General features: G+C 40.5%; 2 protein-coding genes and 1 long non-coding RNA gene across 9 annotated transcripts in view; 1 reads left to right on the top strand and 2 right to left on the bottom strand.

Annotated features, from left to right (window-relative positions):
* ZFYVE28 (zinc finger FYVE-type containing 28) overlaps nt 1-7,375 on the bottom strand; it is a 145,880-nt gene extending 138,505 nt beyond the window's left edge. For all 5 annotated transcript variants that reach the window (XM_026792600.2, XM_005485708.4, XM_026792599.2 and 2 more), the window contains exon 1: nt 7,064-7,375. In XM_026792600.2, coding sequence (XP_026648401.1) covers nt 7,064-7,102 — 39 coding nt within the window. In that variant the 5' untranslated portion in view covers nt 7,103-7,375. The remainder of the gene's footprint in view (nt 1-7,063) is intronic.
* A 318-nt stretch (nt 7,376-7,693) lies between these two features.
* CFAP99 (cilia and flagella associated protein 99) overlaps nt 7,694-22,730 on the top strand; it is a 54,442-nt gene continuing 39,405 nt past the window's right edge. Inside the window, exons 1-3 of one of the 3 annotated variants that reach the window (XM_014266083.3) lie at nt 7,694-8,007; nt 10,633-10,757; nt 21,637-21,781. In XM_014266083.3, the coding sequence (XP_014121558.2) occupies nt 7,926-8,007; nt 10,633-10,757; nt 21,637-21,781 (352 nt within the window). In that variant the 5' untranslated portion in view covers nt 7,694-7,925. The remainder of the gene's footprint in view (nt 8,008-10,632; nt 10,758-21,636; nt 21,782-22,730) is intronic. The other 2 variants (XM_005485763.4, XM_074541656.1) reach the window with 2 other exon arrangements.
* LOC141729181 (uncharacterized) overlaps nt 20,370-22,730 on the bottom strand; it is a 39,429-nt gene continuing 37,068 nt past the window's right edge. The window contains exon 3 of the long non-coding RNA XR_012580491.1: nt 20,370-21,263. This is a non-coding gene — a long non-coding RNA (uncharacterized LOC141729181). The remainder of the gene's footprint in view (nt 21,264-22,730) is intronic.

Below are 22,730 nucleotides of genomic sequence, written 5' to 3'. Positions count from 1 at the left end.
TATGGGATCAGGAAGGTGAAGAGGAATTGTCAGGCTAGAGGCCTAATCAGCAATGCAAAAAAGCCACTGACTATTGGAGTGCAGGAAAGCCCTACAGGCTGCAGGGCAGCACAGACAAACAGGATGCTGTAAGCCTGACCCTCGTCATCAAAACAAATAAATAAGAGCAAGGCCTTACAGTCACTCCAGCAAGGCATACTGAGCCAGGAATACACTATAGTTAAGTTGTCCAAACATTCTACCTCCCAAAAAATCCTCATTCTTTGCTCCACCCTAAATCTAGACTTCTAGAAAATGCATTCCAACTTCTGTCACTCACCTGTTCTCAAGAGGCAGGCAGCTGACACTGCCTCAAAGGAAAACCATATCCTGTGACCCTGAGCTGTCCACCAGAGCCAGGCTCAGGCTGTGCTTGAGCTGACCTAGGGGCAGCCCGAGTTTGCAGCATTCAAGAGCCTCAGCTAGCAGGGAATGCAGCAGCTCCCTTCCTGCAGGGGCACGTGGCCATCACACCAGTGATCCCACTTGTCATCTGAGATACAATGAATAGCTGGGATATTGAGTAAGTTCAAGAGGAAAACAAAGACTCAGCTGAGAACAGGTAAGACAGACTCAAATTTAGCATCATCCTCTAGTAAAACAATCAAGCTGGAGAAACTTGCTCTTTTACATTGCACTGTGAAGGTGGGTCAGCCTTCAAATGGGAGCCAAATAAACATACACAGCCTTCAATTAATTTATTTTTAACACCATTATTTAAAAATAGTTTTACTGAATTAATTTAAGTCAATGTTGCCAGCACAACTGCCAGGAAAGTAGATCATCATAACTATTAAAGCAGTTAAATGCAGCACATCAACAGCATTTGCACTGTTTATTTTTCAGTTAGTTCGGTAAGAAAATGTTCTACTCTGGTCCAGGGCTGAGATATTCTTAGTGGGAGGTTTTTTGTCATTTCTCTAAAATAACCTAGGACAAATGCATTGTGATTTCTAAGAAGTAATTTTTTTGTAAATTCTGTTAAGTACCATCACATTGTGGGAGGAGAACAACAGAATCTAAACATCCAAATCAGGTTTCCTGGAGAAACACCAGAGGATGAGTCTGCAGGACAAGGGACACATTAGGTAACACCACTATTCCTTTCTTTAGAACATTTAGAAAACGTTCTCCATTGGAATCAAACTCAGCTTTAAGCACTGAGAAGCCAGCAGTCATGGAAACCAGAAATATGAATGAATTGAAAAATTGTTAGTCATTTAAAAGAAACAACTTAATGAGCTGTTGAATTATAAGAGCACAATCTGTAACTCAACAAACTCCTGTACTGCAAACTACCAAACTTTTCAAAAGAGTCCAGAAGAAACAGCAGTTTCCATTTGTCTCTTCTTTGTCCCTGGGGATCTGCTGCAGGACAGAGAAAGAGAGAACCACCAGACATTACACCAGGCTAGATGGGCCCTGGATCTGATACATTTTGATTCTGCTCACAGCAATCCACATCAAAAAAATCATTTCACAAGGTACAAATACATTTCACACACACCAGAGTAATTGAAAACAAACAAGCAATTCTCTTAATCAATTGCAATAGTGGCCTCCTTCCCTTTTTCAGCTACAGGTAAACCAAGGCTAAGGAACAATATGACTGCAGGTAATTGTCTTGATTTAGCTGCAGTGCTACAATACATCAGCAAAGAATTATTAGCTCCCACACTTGTGTTCAAACCACTAGATGGTGCTTCTAAAATGAAGCAATTCAATATGCAAAACTGAATAATGCATGATGATTTATAAGTTGCCTTCCTCAGGATTGTTATCAATAACACTGATTAATGTAGTTAAATAGCTGCAGACTCTGATCAGAGAGGGGCAACAAGAATAATTACACAGATAAGTGAGATCAAAGAGCTGATCATTAAAACAGTGACTTTTCAAAAACCCAGTAACAGCTGTTTTCTCAAGTAAGAAAAACTCCTCAATCTTCTGTCTTGAAAGTCATTAGTTGCTAATATAAATATTACACTACATAATAAATTTTGTTCACAGACTGCTGTGCCCAAAGGTTTTGAATACTGTATGGCACCAGCCAAATGAAAGTAAGTTATAAATAGCTTTTACCTGTTCTTTCACTGCTCATTTAAAGACATTTTTCCCAAGAATAAACTTGTTCTAATTCTCTTCTGTGAACAGCAAACCTGTCACTTTCAAGATTTGGAAATCATATCTAAAATAAGATGCTAGCTGCTTTCCATCTATCACTGGGAAATCATCCTTCCTTTTTTATTCACTCCCCCAAACTAGTATCAATAGTTGCTTGGCAATTAAAGCAGCTTTGTCCTTTTTCATTTCTGACCATTTCCATCCATTTAAATGCTGCTCAAAATAATTCTCTCTCCTGCTGCATCTCATTCTACTGACCCAATTTTAAAAATGCTTTTTGCATTTTGTTAAGCACAGTTAACTGTGTACTTTTTTACTACCTTCCATTCTTCTAATGAACTTCATATTTGAAATCCCTTTTGCTACTTACAATCTTTTCCTACAAAAAATCCTGCAAACATGTTTCTTTTCATACCATTAAAGAAAACAAATCAGCTATTTCCTATTGTACTTCCCATCTTTTACTTTTTGGACTCAGCTCTGCCACTAAGTAACCCTCACAAGGTTGGTGAGGAAGATGATTCCTTGCGAAGTTTTTGATGTTCAACATTCACCTATGATTTCTAGGACTTCTTTTCTTTTTTCTTTTTTTTTTTTTTTTGAGCACTTCTCCTTGTGCCAAGTAATACAGAATCTCCTAGAGGTTATTTGGCTATTTTTGAGTTTTGCCACTCTACTTAAAGTGATTGCTCTAGATTCACTAGGCATACTCTCTTCATCTTGCTTGCTTATTCCAAGATACCCTTTTACTATCTTTTAAGCCTTTTTTTAATTAGCATACCTATCTGCTGTTCCAAGTCCTTTAACAACTATTAGTAGCAACAATTATTACTAGCTATGGCTCATTTTCATAGAAATATAGCTGAGAAAAAGCTTAAAAACAGTAAGAAAAAGGCACTCCATGCAGACATAAAAACAAGCCTCCTCCAAGTACCTGCCATTCCACTTATCCCTAAATGCTATTTCTGCTCACAGAGCACCACTGCAGACACACATTAACAGGCAGCAAGAACCTCTTGAAGATGTGTCTGCTAATCCAGCTGCAGAAAGCAATTATCAGACTGAAGAAACCCTGAACAGTATTTCAGAACAAACACAGGGGAAGAAAGCAACTCCAGTTCTCAGCATCTCAAGCACCGCAGGGGGAGAAGATGCTCAGCCTCTGAAGGGTGAGGAAGAGCTGTGCTGAGCACCCACTTGTCAGCAAGTGCTCACTCCCAGCTACAAGCTGGGGCCATTTCCTGAACCCTCCTTCACAGCCCCATGGGAGTTAGAGCCTCTGATTTACAGCAGGACTGAGGGCACAGCTGCACTTTGGTCAGTCTTAGAGGAGGGGGTGTCAAAAACCACACCTACAAAACCTCCAGACTTGGTGCATATTTTGTGAGCATCCTTTAATTGGAGCCAGGCATTCTCAATGCAGTAGCTTTACTACCAGCAACTACAGATTTGGACTCGCTTACAGGAACATGAGAAATTCTTTACTTAATTTCTTGAAGTTCACATTTACTGTGTGAAAGAAACTAGGAGCAAAAAAAACCTCAGGCATATAAACACCAAACAAGCAATATTTTTAAAATAAAAATATGAAAAATAAGCAGACACTGAAGATGCTTCAGTCTGTTATGTTAAACAGATTAAAAAACATTCAGGTTGTGGTTAGAGACAGACTTTTTTTCTCCCCATCATACACAAAACAGCTCTTTCAAAATATCAATAAACATGAGCTCAATTCAAAGCAGGTACCCCTGTGAGCTAGTTACCCACGCATTTTTCAAGCCAATCTCCAGATTTAAGCAGCAGCATTCACAGAAATTGTTCTGAATTCTTTGGACATCAAATGCATTTCAAAGCTCTGCAAGGCCAGCCCAGTTCTGTATTTTGGCTGGAGGCTCAGATCTGCTGGGAGCAGGTTCTGGCCGGACACCTGTGGAATGCTCCAGCAGGTACAAGATAAGAAATTCCCTGAAGTGGCAGGGAACATTTCTACTGTATCTGTGCACACAGACAAATATCTTGATTTAGACAGGATCATTCTTTTGTCTCAGAAGGTGGTGGTGCCTGGGAAGCCTGCAGTGTCCTGAGGAGGTCAAACATAGAGTAACTATTGTTCCACCATGTGCTGCAATTCAAGAACACTACTGCTTCAAATGACCCCTCAGCAAAAGCTTCAGAGGCAAACATCATCCTCCCTCCAAACACTTAAAAAGGCATTGAATCCACAGTCCCCAAAAGCAAAACACATATTACAGACAACACTTTAAAAATTAAACAACAATCAATGTGGCACAGGAGGCTGGAAACAAAATCTTGTCTCTGCTCTGTCTCCAACACATCAGTGAAAAGTCTGCCTCCCAGCAGCTCTACAGATCACGTCACCGCTATTTATTCCATCCTCTGCTCACCTCCACCACTGGCACTTATCTGCTTTGTTAGAATGTGGCAGATCAGCATAGCTGAGGAACAGAGCTGGGCAGGAAGCACTGACTGAACACGGATCCAGGGAAGTCGCTGCTCTCGGGACATGCTCCCAACATTAGTCAAGACTTTCCACTTCCTACACCCACATTTTCTCTGCCGTTCTTGGTATGTTCAAACAGAGGCAGCAGTTACCAAGTAAATATCCTTGCCTGAATGCAGGTCCTGCATCTTGCAGTAATGATTAGCCCAAGACTTGTGAATCCACCTTGTTATGCACTCTGCTCTATTCCATTTCCTTGTCTTCACCATTTAAAAAGATTAAGCTGAATTAATTTACATATTTTGGGGCTGTGTTGTTTCAGGGACGAATTATGAAATAGTTCCCCTAGGATTAAGCTAAACCACATATTCAGGTTTCTGAGCAGGCTGTACTAAGAATTTGCTACACTCTGATGCCATCCCACCCCTCACCTTCAGAAATACCTCTCTGAAAAGCCATCAAAGCTCTGGGCCAAACATCCAGTGGTGCCAAAATCTATTGCCATGGAGAAGTCCTATTATATGGCTGTAGGATCTGGAATACTTTAGAAGTATTCCCCATTACTGGGAGTAGCAAAACCTACCTGATAAAATGCACCTGGAGCCCATAGTGCCTAACAGAGGTTTACAAGCAACATAAATCATGAGACTTGAGAGCCTCAACCAGAATAAGTATTCAGCCAAGTCCGAATCAAAACGCCTTACATTCAAAACAGAACCTGGAACCCACTGATCTTTTGGGTAGGAATCCTTGCAAATTCCTTTAAGTAGAAAAGCAAGCAATGAACCAGGAAAGGTACAGTCTCTACATGTGAAATCCTCTGTCTCACCCTCTATAAAAGAAGTGCTATTCAAACCTCTGAGTATTTAATGACATGATCCACACCCACTCAACAGCACACCAGGAAAAATGACTTTTTCTGAAGCTCTTACAATTCACCAGCAACCCTTTCTGAATGCCAGAACAAAAATGATGTTGCAAGCTACTGAAACTAAGAAAAACTGTTGGCAAAGGTACAAATACACAACAAAAAGCAGTGGTGCTGGTTCCAAACCAACAGCAATAGGTGCTGCTGGTTTATGAGGCCCAGTGTCACGCAACAGGCTTGAAAAGTTCCTTCAACCCAGAGAAGTCCCACAGAACTTTAAGTGTACACTGTTTGATATAGACCCTAAATGCCAAACACATACCTTACAACAAAGGGATAGTATATTAAAAAACAAGTTTTATCACAAAAATATAAAATCTCCATTACAAAGAAAAACAATTTGAAGTTGAATGAGTTTTGTTTAAAAAAAACAGTGAAAAGGCCATATTTCAAATATTTCCTCTGCATTTAAGATTAACAGCATTTCTTTTGGTTCATTAACTATTCTTCCCCTAGTCTTTCCACCGTATAAAAGATATAAAAATAAGAAAATCCAACGAAAGTTATCTGCAATTCATTACTGTATTTTTGGTTACCTAATGTCTATATTATTTCCCTTGCAGGTATTAGCAGTATTATCTGACAATTATGTGCTCTTCAGTGGTACTCAAGAGTTAGGACTACATGTAATGTCCATAAAGCCAGCATAATATGAACTTTTGTTTTGCAGTATCACCTCTGCCTTTTTTTTTACCCCCCCACTGCAACACACCGGCTATAATTCAGCCAAGAGAACCGAGTACATGGAAGGTTTACAAACTGAGACCCAACACTGACAGTAAAGCATAGGGAAAAAACGATTGATAGTGACCAAGAAGAGCCAAAATTAAATCAAACACTTCAGAAAGTGCATAACGATACTGACTGCTGTAATGCCTGGCCAAGAAAAAGATGCTATAGAGGTTCAAAACCAGTAATGTCCTTGATTTACGAGCCGAACATCACATGCCAAACAAGATCACCCTCCAGACAGTTGTTACTTAACTCGAGCCAGAAGATGATAATTTCATCGCAAAGCAAACTGCGATTCTTGGATTCCTTCCAAGAATTTCAAAGCGAGAAGGGCACAAAACACTCACCTACAGAGCACCTTCCAATAAGCCTCCTAACTTGCCAAGTTTCCAGGTGCACACACACACAGCGCTAATGGCACTACAGGAGCGCCCGATCATCTCCGGGCTCGGGGCTGAGCGCAGCCCGCAGCGCAGCCGGGAGCGCCGCCCGGGCACGGCCGCCAGCCCCGCAGCCCCTCGGCGGTGCCGGGCAGAGCCCCGAGCCCGCCCCGGGCGGGAGCAGCCCCGCGGCCGCCGCTCTGCTTTGTCATCCCCGCCGCAGCGGGCGCCGCGCTCCGGCCGCGGCCGCCGGGACCCGCCGAGCGCCCGCGGGCTCCGCTCGCCCCTCACGGCGCCTCCCGCCGCGGAGCGCCCCGCGGCTGCACGCCCGGTTCTGCCGCCAACCGCGTCCCGACTTCAGCCGCGGGGTGACGGTGACGGCGGCTCCTCGCAACTTGCCTTGGGTTTGTACAGCCACTTTCGGAACCTGTTCATCATCACCGCGGCCGCTGACACCCCTCTGCCGCCGCCGCCGCCACGGGAGCTGCCGGCTCCGCAGCCGCGCCGCTCACAGGAGTGAGGAGAGCCGTGCCCCTCGCTGGGAGCCTCCGCCGGGTCGCGTTCTCCTCCTGCGCCGCCGCCTGGTCCCGCGGAGCGGCCGCCGGGCGCTCCCGTCAGCGCAGGGACCGTCCGGCGGCTCCGCGCGCTCCGCGCCGCCCCGACCGCCCCCAAAACATTGCGCGGCCGGCGGCAGCGCCGCCCCACCGCGCATGCGCGACACCGCCCCCGCACCCTCCCCTCCCCACCCAATCGGGGGGCGGACCGGGGTGGGCCAGAGCAATCGCCCCGCCCACCCGGCTGCTCATTTGCGTAACACACGAAGGGGGCGGGGAGACTGCGTGCCGCGTAGGCCACGCCCTGGCGAACGCCTTGTTGCAGTGGCTGCCGGGAGTTGTAGTTTTCTGCGGGCCGAGCTGAGCGCGTCCGGTCGGGAATCGCAGGCTCTACCTGCTCCCGCCAGCGCTGTCCGTGCCCCGGAAACCGGCGCGTCACCGACCGCTGGCTGCCCGTGAGCGGAAACACCCGGGGGGGGGGCGCGGCACTAGTTCCTTGGCAACGGCAGCAAACAACCGCCGCCATCTTGTTTCCCCGCTCCTGAAGTTCCGGGTCCCCGATCGCGCCGTTTGGCAACACTGAGGCGGGCTCGCAGCAGGACTACAGCTCCCAGCAGCCCTCGCGCTCCTTGGCAACGGGGCGCGCGGTGTTCCTGCGCCTGGAGGGACACGGACGGCACGGGCCCGGCGGGAGCGCTGGGAACGGGATGGGGAGCGCCGGGAACAGCCGGGAGCGGCAGCGGCGGGGACAGCCGGGAGCGGCAGCGGCGGTGCAAGGCAGATGTGACCGTACGTGACACCTCCGGAAAGAGCCGGGTGCAATCCCCGATGCGTTCAAGTGGCGGGTGCCACGGGCATGCTCGTGGCTCCTTCGTCCCTTTATTTTCACACAATCATGGAATCACAGAAGGGTTTGGGTAGGAAGGAACCTTGAAGTTCACCTGTCCCCAACGCCCCGGCCATGGGCAGAGACACTTCCACCGTCCCAGATCGCTCCAAGCCCCATCCAGCCTGGCCTTGAGCATTGCCAGGGATGTGGCAGCCACAGCTTCTCTGGGCAGCTTGTGCCAGGGCCTCACCACCCTCAAGGGAAGAATTCCTCCTCAATATCTAATCTAAACCTGCTCTCTTTTAGTGTTCATATTCATTAGGGGTTTATAAGTACAACAGAACATATCAAGGGGGGTGTGTTACACTGTGGACAAGGTTGCTGGGCTTTGCTCCCTGAAATTTTGCCAGCCTTGGTGTCCATTTGCTAACCCACCCCATAAACATAACACAACTTATTTGCAGAAGGTTTTATACAATAAGTATTTAATTGTAGAGTTCTACAAGATAAGAGATAAAAAACACCATGTCATGTTAAGGAAAACACTTGCAGTAGGTATGCAAAACATTGAAATATATGAAAATTAAAATTAAGATCCTCAAAGTGAACATTTTCCATCTGATCTGTCTGAATTTTGCAGGGAGGCTTAGTTCAGCTCTTTTTAAGAAGGACAGCTTCCATTAGAGGAAATGCAATCTCAGTCTTTCTAGGCTGGGAATGTGGGAGCAGATGTAAAACCTGAAAGAACCTTTCAGGTCACTGAAACCAATTCCTACAATTGTGGCCACTCTTATCCTGTGTAATTGCTTTCAAAATATCTCCAATCTCCACTGTAAAATAAGGTTAAATCAGGTTCTCACCTCCTATAATTGAAATCTACAGCTGATAATGGAAGAAAAATGAAAGAAAATTTTATACACAGTATAAATTTATATCATTTTTATACATAAGAATTGGAGTAGTTTTCTAAATGATTGTGTGAAAATAAGGGTGCATATCATACCAAAAGCATTTTATTCCTGATGTGTATATTTTGAAACATTGACAATAATAATAGCAGCTTCTTTAATTAGAAGTGGGGTCCTTTATATTAAGAACCCCTGTATGTTCAGAGATCTGAAGGCTCTACTACACATCTTAGTTCTCACTTTCCAGTTTTGGGGTTTAATGTATCAGAGCATGAGAGCTCAGATTTCTTACTGGTATGCCAGAAGAAAAAGCATTTGTTACTGGCAGAGCTGTTGGAGCCTGAATTATTATTCAGTCTGAAGTACAGAGATATTTCTCCCTTCCTTATCCAAAATCCCTTGTGAGTGTAAGAGCCTTGGCAGGTTCTTACCTGAGAAACAAATGATTCTCAGAGGAGTGGAGTAAGTGATTCCCTTGCACAGTGGTGCCTCTTTCTGTATTTGCCATCCCTGGTCATGATCCAACCCTGTTTTGCTGGCCTTTTTTTTTTTATTTGGATATTTTGTCTGGATCATAGCAGGCACCTAAATGGCTATATTGAACATAATCACAGACAAACTATTTTTTCCAGTTCTTTGAGGTTAGTAATGAAAAGTGCTATTTAGGCAATTACTGAGTAAGATGGTGCTGAAAGGCAGAGTACAATACCACTGTGTCTGGAAATATTATCCTAATATTTAAAAGCAATAAATTAATTCTGTTTACCACAGTGGGAATGAATCATCTGGATCAGGCATTCTTTTCTGACATCAAAATATGACAATATATATAGAATACAAGAATTATTTTCAAAATTACATTTTTATTTTCACTGTGGAAAGTTACTTTTGTGCTCATTTTTTCCCATTGCTAAACCAGCTTAATGACTTTCAGGCCTGATAATTGCTGTCATTGTTCCTTCATACACAACAACATGTGTGTGTAGGAACAAATGCATTATAGCTCTTGTCATCTGAACATTAAAATCGAGGTAACAAGTCCTACACATTCTCAGACATATGGGTAAGGCTTCATTTGAGTTAGACAAAATCCAGTTATTTCACAAGGAAAGCATCAAGCATAAATACTGAACTGCTGTGCCTTCAGAATGCTTGGCAGTGGCCCAGACCACTGAAATGCTGTGATCATGGCCCAGCCTGCTGACCAACAGTCATTGCTTCCTTAGAATTCCTCTCTGTTCCTGTTCTTTTGTTTCTTTTGAAAAACAGGCTGTTTACAGCAACACGTGATGAAATTTAAGACTAAAATTTTGCTTTCTGATACATCTCAGTGAGAAGAGCAGTGTGTTAAGTAGGACCTGTGTGCACACAGGCAAAATCCATGCTTTTTTCTATATTATCTTTAATTCTATTTTGTGAAATAACCTGGTGCAGTAACATGTATCCTTAAGATATTTTGAGATACTTACAATATGTAATTTTGTCTTCTATTTTCTCACTGTTTGTACTGTATTTTCATTTCTCCTGTCAGCTGTTCTGAGTAACTGTGATTTTGAAAGCTTGACCTAAATGTTCTCTTCTACATTACTGCGGTGTAACTTGTGTATGAGCCTGTCACCATGCATTATGCCACAACTGAAGGAGGCACAAAAAAATAATGATTTTCTGTATTTATAGGATTCTCCATGGTGAAGATGGTCAGCCAGAGAGAAGTTATTGCACTTATAGTGCAACATCTTAACAAGTTTAACCCTGAAAATCAGAGCTTGGAGGATTTCCTGAATGAATCAGCTGTGATTCAGGTATATTAAGTTTTGGTTGATCTTACACAGTTTGCTTTGTTACTGTGTGATTTTAAATGCAAAGGTATCTGTTTTCTAACATGTTGTTGTAACTTTTATTGATTCCTCTACAGTGACATTTTTTGGTCATGAGTAAAGTCCAAATTTCTTATGGTTATCACCAGAAAACAAGGCAGTAAAGATCGGAGGGGTTGAAAAACTGCTTGGATATCAACAAGAGGAAGGAGAAAAAAAACAACAACCTTCTAAAATTGATGAGATAGTCTTAGGGAAGACTTCTGTTCCACTTCTGACAAAGCTGTTTTGAGGATTCTTGTTCTTTTCTTCCTTCAAAGCAGAAGTTTCTGACAGCACCACCCATTTGTATGTACAAATGCAGTTCAGAAGCTGAGTCACAGGATCAGGTATTCTTGCTTTGAGGGCATAAGTGCCCACCAGAACAGTGATAGAAGGACACTGACAATAAATCAGCCAGCAGATTCTAATTTAATACTGCAAGTAACCAGAGCATGATTTTCCCATTTGTGTCTGTTCTGGCTGAAGCAGTTTCCATCCCTTCCTGACCACAGTGTGTCACCTCTTTGTCCTCAATGTCACCCTGACTTGTGCTGAGGCAGCTGGTGGAGTCAATCAGCTTTAGCAAACCACCAAGGGAAGCCAGTAATGTTGTTTAGACTGCTGTTGTGTGTGTGTGCCATTATTATCAAATGGCATTGTTGGAGCCCTGATTCCACACTGCCATGTGGCTCCAGTGCTCATTTCCCCTTCTGACAATAAGGGATAAACCACTGCTGTTCCAGTCTGACAGTCTTTTGCATTGATTTTGCATAAATACAATGACTAAAAGAATATAAAACCGTGGAGGTGTGATAAGAAAGCTGGGGCTGAGCAGTGGCTTCACACTCATTCCTTGGGTGCTTGCCTTCTCCAGCAGTTGCCACTCAGGCCCCTTCTTTCCTGCCCTCCTGCCTTGTAGTCCTGGCATAACTCTTTGTGATTCATATTCTGAATTACATCAGGGAACTGATCCAGTTTCAAAATAATCATTTTTCACTGGGCAGAGAGCAAGTAAATCCAGTTACCACTGCTGCCAAAATAAATGCTTATAAAAATGAATCTTAAGATCATTGTTCTTCTCAGCCCAGGAAAACTAGTAAAAAGACAAAACTCCAGTAACTCCATTAGAGAAATATGAATCTAAAGTTTCATAATAAACCCTTTCCAAAGGGGAAGGACAAGGAGGATAGCTGAGGCCAGAGGTAAGGCCAAAATCTTTTTCTGGGCTAGTTTTTGGTCACCTACTACACAGGATTTAACAAAGAAAGTAAAAAGACCTGTGTTTATATAAAATTCAGCTTTGTTCCAGTAGCAAATGGGTGATTAAAATTCATCATTAAAAACTTACTTCTTTCTTTTCTGTTTCATAAGAGGCATATGATCCTAAAAATATTGTAGGATTTTTTGTACACATGATTTCCAGTCTTGGTAACTTACCAATTAGCCAATATTAACTAACCCATGCAGAAACTTCCTTCAGTTTGTATCCTGATCAACAGCCTGGCTCTAAACCACAGACTAGATTCAAAACTGTTTGTCTCATGCCAGCAGCATAACAAATAGCAAAGCTCAGGTTATCTACTGACCAAAAAAATCAGGAGAGTCAGATTCCAAGAGATCAAATCTAAGTAATTACAAGACACAGCTCCATACTTATTTATTTGCTGACCTAGGTGTGCAGTATATCACACTTGACTCGTCTACAAGTCTTCTGTTCTTCTAAATACTTTTAATAGTTTTCCAACCCCTCAGAGTGCATTCAGATGTTAACACTGTAGGTTTCATTCATGGTGTATATCTTTATTGTATTTGGATGGCTTAGAGTCTTTATGTCTTCTAATGTGATATCTCAGGTGTCTTGTTTAGTTCTTTGATAACTTGTTGATGATCTCCATAACATATCCTCCTTAGCCTATTGTTCACCTGTCTGGGGATGTTCCTGGTGAAACAAACAATTTTGGGCTAGATTACTTCTCTCAAAATAAAAACACAGTACACCCAAGTCATTCCAGAACAGGTTCAAGGGAGTTCAGCACCCCACTGGCAGGGGCTGCAGGAGCCACTGTGATGCCAGTCTTGTCAAGTGCCAGATGCTCAAAAGAAGAACCTCTGACAGCCACACATTGTCACCTGAACTGCCAGGAGCCAAGGACACTTTGCAGAGCAAATCCTCTGTCAGAATAAAGTAGATTTTAAGAGCAATATAAGTATATGTAGGAACTGATTGAAATGAAACAAAATTACTCCTTTGGAAATCTAATAAAGGAAATGAAGAGATGGGCATCCTTGGCTGATCAGAAATGGGGAAGACAGCAGTAAAGAGTAAGAAATTAAATGCAGAATGGAACTGAGTTGTGAAGCATCTTGACAGGCAGCTTTAGTTATATGTGCTAGAATCAACTGTGAGATGGTAGGTGGAGTAAGTGGGTCAAATCAATGGACTGGCAGGATGAACTTAACAGTAGCATTCCAGATGGTTGGTTTACTGAGATGGGGTTGGTTAAACCCACAACAGAGACACTTATTTCAATAAAATAGAAAATTCTGAGACACTAACTTAGATTTTTAGCTAGGAAGTGATAGGAAAATACTATTTGAAATATACTGTTCAAAAAGAATGAAGAAGATGTGCACATGAACTGATGATGATATCCTGGGGAGTAATCTGCATGAAAAATGACCTCTAGAGTTATGGGTTTGACTGACAGGCAGGGTGGCAATAGCACCAATAACTGAGGAAAGAAGTAGCATAAGAGTGCTGAAGCATTGTACTGTTGAAATTAAACTGACAACAATGAGAAGGAAATGTCACAGAGAAGAGGCAGCATCCTAGGCTGAAGTTTAGAGTTCTTATTTGTGTACAAGATAAATGGGAATATGTTGTGAAAGGAAGTTGGATGCAGTGCTACAGGAGGGAGTCTGGAAGGCACAATCTGTCTTGATCCAAATATCCCTGTCAACCATTTACCAACAGCATGAGACCATTCTTGTGGGAATCCTTGCAAATTAAAGCCATAAAAATAGCTGGTGAACTGAGGCACAGGAAAACAAGTGAAAGTGGGCAAACAATTATATTTTAAAGTGAAGGACTTTACAATATGAATGTATAAAAAAAGAAAGAGGCAAGAAATAAATTGTGTTGAAGCCATCAGGTTGAAAATATGCTTTGCAAATGATAGTAAGAAGGAATTCATAGATTTCCATACTGTATCTTTCACTAAGCATGTAGTCAGTCATTGTTGAATATTCTGATCAAAATCCATTGGGTTTCTTTCGGTTTCACTCTGCTGCTCCAAAGGTGACAATAGTTCAGAGCACAGTCAATCTTCAGCAAGATTTAATTTTTAATTTCTAGATGCACCTTAGGTTATGTAAATAATTAAAACAAAAGTCAAAATACATGATTATGTGAAATAGTATATTTTGGTCTTCCATAAAAACTATGTAGAAATGTTTCTATTTTGACAGTGCACAATGGCACTTTACTGTAGAGGTTTGGAATACTCTGCTACCCAAATAGCGAGTGGATGGCAGAGAAGGATAAACTGAGTTCTGTTCTATGATCCATCATTTTTCTATCCCTGTTCTTTCTCTTGCCCTCAAGTTTACTTGCCCAGGTGTCTTTATTTAACCTGTCCCAGTTCCATCTCTTCAAGTGGTTGGTTCCAGTACTATTGTCCCTGTGCAGCAAGTCCTGCTCACCTCTTTGCTATTATTCTGCTCACCTCAAATTCTTGCCCATTCAGTTCCAATCCCTACTGTACCTCAATCAAGTGAGAAATCTCTGCGTCTCTCTTTCCAAACTGAAGCATACAAGAGGCAGATGCCACAGAAGATAGGTGAGACAGGATCTCATCTCTCAGTTTGGGCTCCCACACTGACCCAGCGTGGCTTGTCCCAGCCTCACCCTGTATTGTAGTGAAAGCTCTGCTTGCCCTGGACTGGCCATGGTAAGGACACGCAGAATCTTCAGGGGAGTTCACTGCTACAGTTTGAATTCACACAAAACACATGCAAATGGCTGTTTTTCGCTTGCCAAAATTTTATGCATGGATTTTCATAAGAAAACCAAAAGGCCAAAGTTTGTAGGGCACTGCTGACCCCTGTGTGCCACTTTGAAAATACATCCCCAGCTGCTTCCCTGCATTTGGTTTGAAACTACTCAATATTTCCAAATAATTAAGTAAAAACTTCAAAAAATGACAACTTCCTGACAAAAATCAGCTATGTGTATGAGGCCATGTAAGCTGCTCTCAACTTGTTCCTCTCAAATAACATGGGAGGTTACCTATTAACTTCAGCAGAAGTGGAATCAACCTCTTGATTATTATTATTATTTTAACTTCTTAATGCATCTTTATAATTTTATTCAAATGCCTGTTCCATCTGAGCATATTCTCTCAGTGTAGGAAATGAGAAATCCCTTTGGAAAACACTTGGCTGTACACTCTGCTCCTGAGTATATCCTAAAGTTAGCAACATTATACTCTACATACCTTGGTGTACATGAGAAAAGCAGTTTATTTGTAGGAAATGATATCATTAGATTCTGCTCTCCAGAGGTTTTTTCCTACCTGTATGTGGGATTTAGCTTTACCCAGCCCTTTTACAGCAGCCATGGCTCACACCTAATCCCTGTGTGCTGCTTGAGAAAAGCACCCATCTTGCCCTGCATTTTTGTAATTGAGGTAGATCAAGAAGATACCACATCAAATAACCACTGTGATACATTTTTCACTCATTGCACTTTGCAGCCACTCAGTGTTTCAATATACAAATAGGAAATCAGAAAATTAGTGCTAAAAAAAAAAAAGTAAGTGAGATTAAAGAAAGGTAAACTGTTACTGGGACAATAGTTCAGGTCTGTCTGAACCACTGCATGTATAAAGATAGAATGTTCTTTTAGTGTGAAGGAAATGCAATAACAAATTGCTGGGTGCCAGGGAGCTGTCAGTGTTTAAAACCAAGGTGTCAGGAGAGAACATGATCTCCACAAGACCACTCAGGAAGCAAGAAAGACACATCCAAATCTCAGTTCCTATCTTCCAACTCCCATTTCAGGCTTCTGTATAAAAGTGGAATTAGGGAAACTCACTGATTATCATCCTTTCATTTTAGAGAAAAAGAGAAAACTATGAAAGGATTTTTAATTATTGAATAATGGGAGATTAATAACTAATTCCTCTATTTAGAATGTTACAATCAAAATCAGTCTAGAGGTGTTAAACTCCATATATTTTATTTCTGCTACATGTAAACTTTACACCATAAAAGGATTTTCTGTTTATTGCTCTCAGTGAGTGATCAGACTTTATGTTCTTCCAGGAACTTTGAGTTGTAATTTAGTTATTTACAGTCTTCGTGTTTATTATACTGTAATTTACAATGTTTATTACAAAATATTGGACTTGTTTTTCATTGCAAATATTTTCAATAAAACCACAGATTCATTAGCAATGTGATGGATGATTCCTAATTGCAGCAAACAAACCTTCGCCTTCAATCCCAAAGAATCATTCCCTCAAACCTCCTAAAAACAAATAAGTCCTGTTAAATGCTTTTACTTCAATATTGTGACCTTGTTGCTATTAAAACAGAATTCAATTTGAATTATCCTGAATAACACATTAACTTAAAAAAATTCCTAAGTCTGTCTAAGATCTTTAAATTATTATATATTCACATTCAAATTTACATCTGTTCCTGTTGTTCTTCATTTGAATGGCCAGATTACTTCTCCTTGTTTATCCTCCTAAATGCTTTTTAATGTTCCTTTTATCAGACTGATGCTGTCCAGATAATATTTTCATTCCTGTGTACTAAACCCCCTTCTTTTTATTAAGCATTCTTCACTTAAATCTATCAAAAATGATCCATGTCCAAAGGTGATCTTTCATCCAGTGCATGTTGTACATAAGCATATAATTCCATCACACCTTTTAGAGGACTGGACTGCATCTGTTCATTTTGAAAAAAGATTAAACTTTGTATCTAACTGAAGCATGCCAGGTATTGTTCTTCCTTGTGACTGTCAGAATCAAGCTTTGGCCATGATAACAAGAGACAGATTTTAACACAGGAGTTACCAGGCAATGTATGTGCCTTTCTCTATGCACATCACTTCATTTTCAGTGGGATTATCTGCTTCAGTCAGAGCTGCAGGATCAGACCCATCACATTGACCTTCCTCCATACATCCCAGCTACAGAAGAGCTTATTTCTGTGAAACCAGAACTGCCACCCCAAATTCACTGTTCTGCTCCTTTATCCCTCATGCTGATAGCAAGATATGTTTATGTGCTTCCCATTTCACAAGAACATGGTGTGATTTGGCACAACTCTCCACAGTTCTCGTTTGTGCTGGTTCAGCTGTGTCTCACACATGCCCACTCAACTGATTTTATTCAATTGGGAGTAAAATCCTCAAATGTCAAAAGTCATAGGTTTAAATATGAAGATAATGTAATGCAAGAATGATAGATATGGTGCAATAAAAAATCATCCTAAATTATAAAAGTCTAATTTGTGTTTTTAGTTACTGACATAAATGCAGATTAGGATCTTTCTAAGGAAATGATGGAATTTGAGTTTTCTGCAGTGTTCTGGGATTTAATATTAAGTACAAGGGAAAATAAGGTTCCCTGTACCTCTTAATGCAGCATTGGTCAGCATTGTCTGCTCTAGATGAAAAATACTAACTTGTGACTGCAACACAGATGGCGAATAGTAGAAGCAGGATATTTTCCTACTTAAATCCAAAGATCCCAGGGGTTTTTCCCACTGACTTCAGAGAGAAAGAATACTGGGTTCTGGTGACTGATTCAGACCCTGGTGACGTCAGTAGGAATATTTTCTTTCATTTTTACAGCTTTTTGATTAGACCCTTGGAGAGGACTAGCACTGATAACTGAAGCACTCTAAACTAATCAGGCTCTATCTGCAAAATGTGCACGTTCTTCCTAGAAGAAGACAAGTTCACTACATAATATTGCACAGTTCTCTCAGGAGGTGAAAGCTATTTTATCTTTTCATCAAATATTATCTTCTTTCTAAAATATTTGTTTCACCTAAATTATGTCCTTAGCCTGAGAAGTCTCAAACAGAGCATGGCTGATATTTTTTTCCTTTTTTCCCTCCAGAGAGAAGAGCTTTTCTTTCTCTCCTTTTCTGATCTCTCTGGCCCCTTCACACAGGTTCCACTGTAACCAGCCTTATTATGATACACCCATGGTAGAAAAGCTTCCCTTTTGCAGATATTTCTCCATTTAATTCATGCTATTTTTTGTACTAACCCATGCTGGAAGTTGTTTATGTTCAAAGCCCTTCTCTCCTTGAGGAAGCTTGACTGATTCCCAGCTACAGCTGTGTGCCAGAGAGCAGGAAAAACACATCCATGGAAGGTATTAGGGTCTTCCCAAAAGGGAGAAGTAAAACCAATCAGCACATAATAGATAAGAATCACATTTTCTTCCCAGCAACATTCAGGATAAATTCAGACAGAATTGGAGTTTTTTAACAACTTAAACACTTAGTAATCAGACAGAGCTGGATTTTAATGCCATAGAGAGAATACTGTCAGATATTTGTATCTGTTCAAAATCTGTTTTGTCTTCTGATATTTTTAATATTCAATGGACAGAAAATGATCACTGCATGTGTTACTTTCAGACTTTTAAATTATCTGGCCTTCTTTATGTTGAAGGGCTCAGACATACTTGCAAATTTAGCTAACTGCTAGTTGTTTCAGAAAAATATGTGATTAAAGTGTACTTTAAAAGGTAAAAAGTTGCTCTGATGGACAGAATAAATGCTCACAAATTAGTGTTTACTAATTCTTGTTGGCACCAATGACTTAGTGTGTTGCTTGGAGGAAATCTCTTACCTGCTCCATGCCATAGTTCCTGCATGTTGAAAATTATATTAGCCAAAAGCAATCTCATTAAATACAATTAATGCTAGTGAAGTGTTTTGAAAACCTCATACAAAAGGTGCTATAAATATGCAATCTGTCATACTGTACCATTTCAGGATCACTTGACCTTCTGTGAAATACATCTCACTGACATAATGCTCAGCACAAAGCCCCACAGAAAAAATGCATTTAGGAATTAGTGCTAGAAATTACACCTACCCAACACATTACTTTCCCAAAGCCATTATTATTTCAGATATATAGATAAACTGTAAATGTCCTTGATGAAATTTGTAGAGGACACAATGCACTTTCTATTGAGTATTCTAACTGGTTTAAAGCACTGGCTCAGGTTTTGATTCACTAGATTATCTGCAGGGCTTAACCAACACCTGGCTCACCTTTGGGATTTCCTATCCAAGTCATCCTCCTGCCCAGTCATGTTTAGTTGAGTAGTGATGAGATCACTTCCTTGAGTGACACAGCTGCAGGCTGCTCCACCAATCTCAATTTTTACATGTAGAAACAGAACATTTGGTACCTTCTGTGGCTGAAAGCAGATTCAGCTGATTATGTTTCATGCCAAGACATTTTGTCCTGTGGTCCCCAGTCAGTGCTGATGTTGTGGGGCACAGCTGTCCCCAGGTGCACTTCTGTCACCCTCTCGCTTGCCTCAAGACCATGTGGTGGTTATGTTCATGCTTGCTCAAGGTGTAAGCAGGAGTAAGAACTTCTGTGTTCATCCTAACACTTCTGACTGAATTGTTAACTCAGAGCAGCAAAGCAGAGTAAATGCTGACAGGCAATTGCATTTTTATGCTGTAGTCTCCACTGTATGGGAGATGAGTTGGGCACAAGTGGTGTCCTGTTGTTACCTGTTTGTCTACTTTTGGCCACCTCTGCAAAGTGTATTTGAAAAGCAAATACAAAGTGTATTTGAAAAGGTTTGCCATAGCACTTCATATCAAATCACACAGAACATGAATGCAGAGATTCTGATCTAATAAAGATCTTGAAAACAACTGAAATTTTAGCTTCTAGCAGAGATAGTTGAGTTTCTGTTAAGCGTGTCTTCAACAGGCTTGACCAGTTTTATGATTTTCTGTTTATTAACAGAGCTACTATTTTCTGCAGTTTCTTCATAAATAACACCATTTACTCAAGGGAGCAATTGTTTTAGATTCAAAATGTCACAATCCTGCTTTCCATGGAACTACATCCTCTCTGACTTTGCCATTCAGTTATTTAGATTTGCTTCTGCCTTTTTTAGTAAATTCCTAAGAGATCTCATATCAAATATTCTTAGAGATATCATATCAAATATTATATATATATATATATGTATGTATGTATGTATGCATGCATATATATGTATTTCATCATTTAGTAGGGGCTTAGATTTATGAGTTTTCTTTGTTACCTAAATCTTCATCCATAAAAGGTGTATTTGGAAAGAACTGTTTGCCTCACAAGAATCCTCAGTGCTTAGCAAGATGAAGTCCATACTTTCCTTTTTTCTTTTCTTTTTTTTTTCATATTTTAAGACATTTTTCAGTCTCTTTCCTAATTTTTCCTGGCGATGATGCACAAATTAAAAGGAATTAAATATGAAATCTGGGTTTTGAACAGGAGTAGTGAAAAAAAATTATGCTTGCTCTGAATGACAACCTGAGAAAATACTTTGAATTCTTCTGCATATTTTTTTACATTTAAATACTAGAATGGTAATTTTAAAGTTTTGCCTCATATTTGCTTGATCTCAAAGTCCTGTATAGTGTCATTCCTCAGAAAACTCACAGACTTCCATCCAACAGCCTCTAATAACCCCCATAAAGTAGAAATGAATCACATTAGGGAAATAAAGCAATCAAGAGGGTAGCAGACAGCCTGCCAGGCAAGGTGAACATCACATCTGATACGTTATTGCAGTTCTGTTGTTCCCACTCCTCTGAGCTCTGGGAGAGATGACACATCAAACATGGACTATACATTTTCAGAAGATGCCCTTAGCCTTTTTTCTTGGCTTCTTATCTAACCTCCTTCAATCAAAGGATCAGTATTGTTTGTCATTTTGTCATAGCTCAGCTGGCCATTTTCAATTCATGTAATAACAAACTGCTCTGGGCCTCAGATTTTATTGCAATGTTTAAAGGTGGCTCATCCTAGAAGTTTCTCTCATATAGTAGCACATATTGCATAGGTTATTTATTGTGATTGAAACTCTCTGTAAAGTTGAGGAGCATTCAGACTATTTAAAGGGTTTATGGGGTAGGATCCAGAAGGAAAGGACCATCCCACTCTCCTGTTCTCTTGGGATACTGCATGAACATTACAAGTGACCAGGAGCATTAGCTCGGTAAGAAATAGTCTGCATTAAAAAGAATCCTGACACTCACTGGTTTAGCTGAAATCAGTCATGTTCTCCAAAGTTGGATTTCAGTAGCAGTTAAGAGTCTTTTCCATAATCTCTGTCCAGCTTCTCTCCTCAGTTTAGTCTCCCTAAGTAGTACAGACTTCATCCACAAAGAAGAGGTTTCCTGAGGGAAAACAAAATCTTGCTAAAACTTTCTCATACTGTTGGCTAAGTTAATCAGTGCTCATACCTCAGAGACTTCAGATTTTCTTTGCATCAACTGCTGACATTCACACGTAAAGGTCATTTAACTCAATGCTTATGTCAGCAGGTAAAATGAGTACTTAACATTGGAGACAGTTACATTTTACTTAACAAGGGCCATTAGTTTGCTGGGACTGCCCTTATTTGATAGCATTAGAAGGGCAGCAGCCCTACCAAAGGCACTGCTGTTCATTGGTCATGTTTTGCAGTTGCTTCAAAATAATTGTACTTTTTGCACACAACTATTTTCTTTCCAGAACACATTAATCATTATTAAATTTGTATCTTTATAGACTCTTAATGTGACAGAAGAAAAATTTGTATTGGATACACTAGCAGGATGCACAGAATATAAATCCATATTGGATGTGGTGGTGAATGCCTTTTATGTTCAGGATGGGAGATACTGCCCCATTTCTGAGCGTAATCTCTATATAGGTAAGTTGCCTCTACAATATCAAATGTGTTTACCACAAAATTTCAAAAAATATAATTTTACTAGTGTAGGTCTTGGTATTATGTTACATTGGAAGCACTGTCATTGTGTTTAGTGCAGTGTGAAGTACAGGACCTTTTCTAATGCCCTAATGAATGTGAAGTCCAAAACCTGAAATTGTTATTTAGTCTGAAATCTTACAGATGTTAACTGGAATTTTACCTAAGAAGGGTAAGATGCAGTTGGAAAATAGGATCAGTGGCTGCAAGAAGCATCTTGGACATTTAGCCATCCTTCAATGATTTCCCTTTATTCTCTTCTATGCAACCCAGTACCTCTGCCATTCAGATACAGAAATGTGTAACAAATCTCTGTGTGCTGAGGATCACAGCACATCTCACAGTTTCAGACACAGATGTCTCTATCCATGTGTGGATACTGACCATCACAATGACATAAGTAACTTAAGATACTGCCATCAATTTCCAGGAGTGAGGTCAGTTATTTTCATTTAATTAGTTACTTGGGCAGAATCAGTTGTGATACAATTATATCTGATAGTATCCACCCAGTTAATTAGGGTAGTTACTACTCCCAAATTTATTTCAGGTATCGAGAATTACGTGAAAAATTAATTTTAAAAATATTTTCTGCTATTTCTTTGATACACACATGCTGAGGTTGATCTGTTAAGTCTCTAACTAAGTTGGAATCCCAAATACCTCTGTCACTGGTTCTCTAATTCAGATAAGTTCTGAATCTTTGTGGATATATTTAAAAGTCAATTTAATTCAAAGTGGTTGAAAAATACAAAGAAACGTATCTAATATAAATATATCTACATTTTATGTTTTAAAAGCTACTAAATTTTTATTACAATTCTGGTCTCTTCTGTCACAATCTGTAAAAATACAGAAATCTAAATCAAACAACAAACAAAAGGGAGCCAGA

The sequence above is a fragment of the Zonotrichia albicollis genome, chromosome 5, assembly GCF_047830755.1.
Source record: "Zonotrichia albicollis isolate bZonAlb1 chromosome 5, bZonAlb1.hap1, whole genome shotgun sequence".
NCBI lineage: Eukaryota > Metazoa > Chordata > Aves > Passeriformes > Passerellidae > Zonotrichia > Zonotrichia albicollis.
This window is presented reverse-complemented; position numbering and strand designations above follow the sequence as displayed.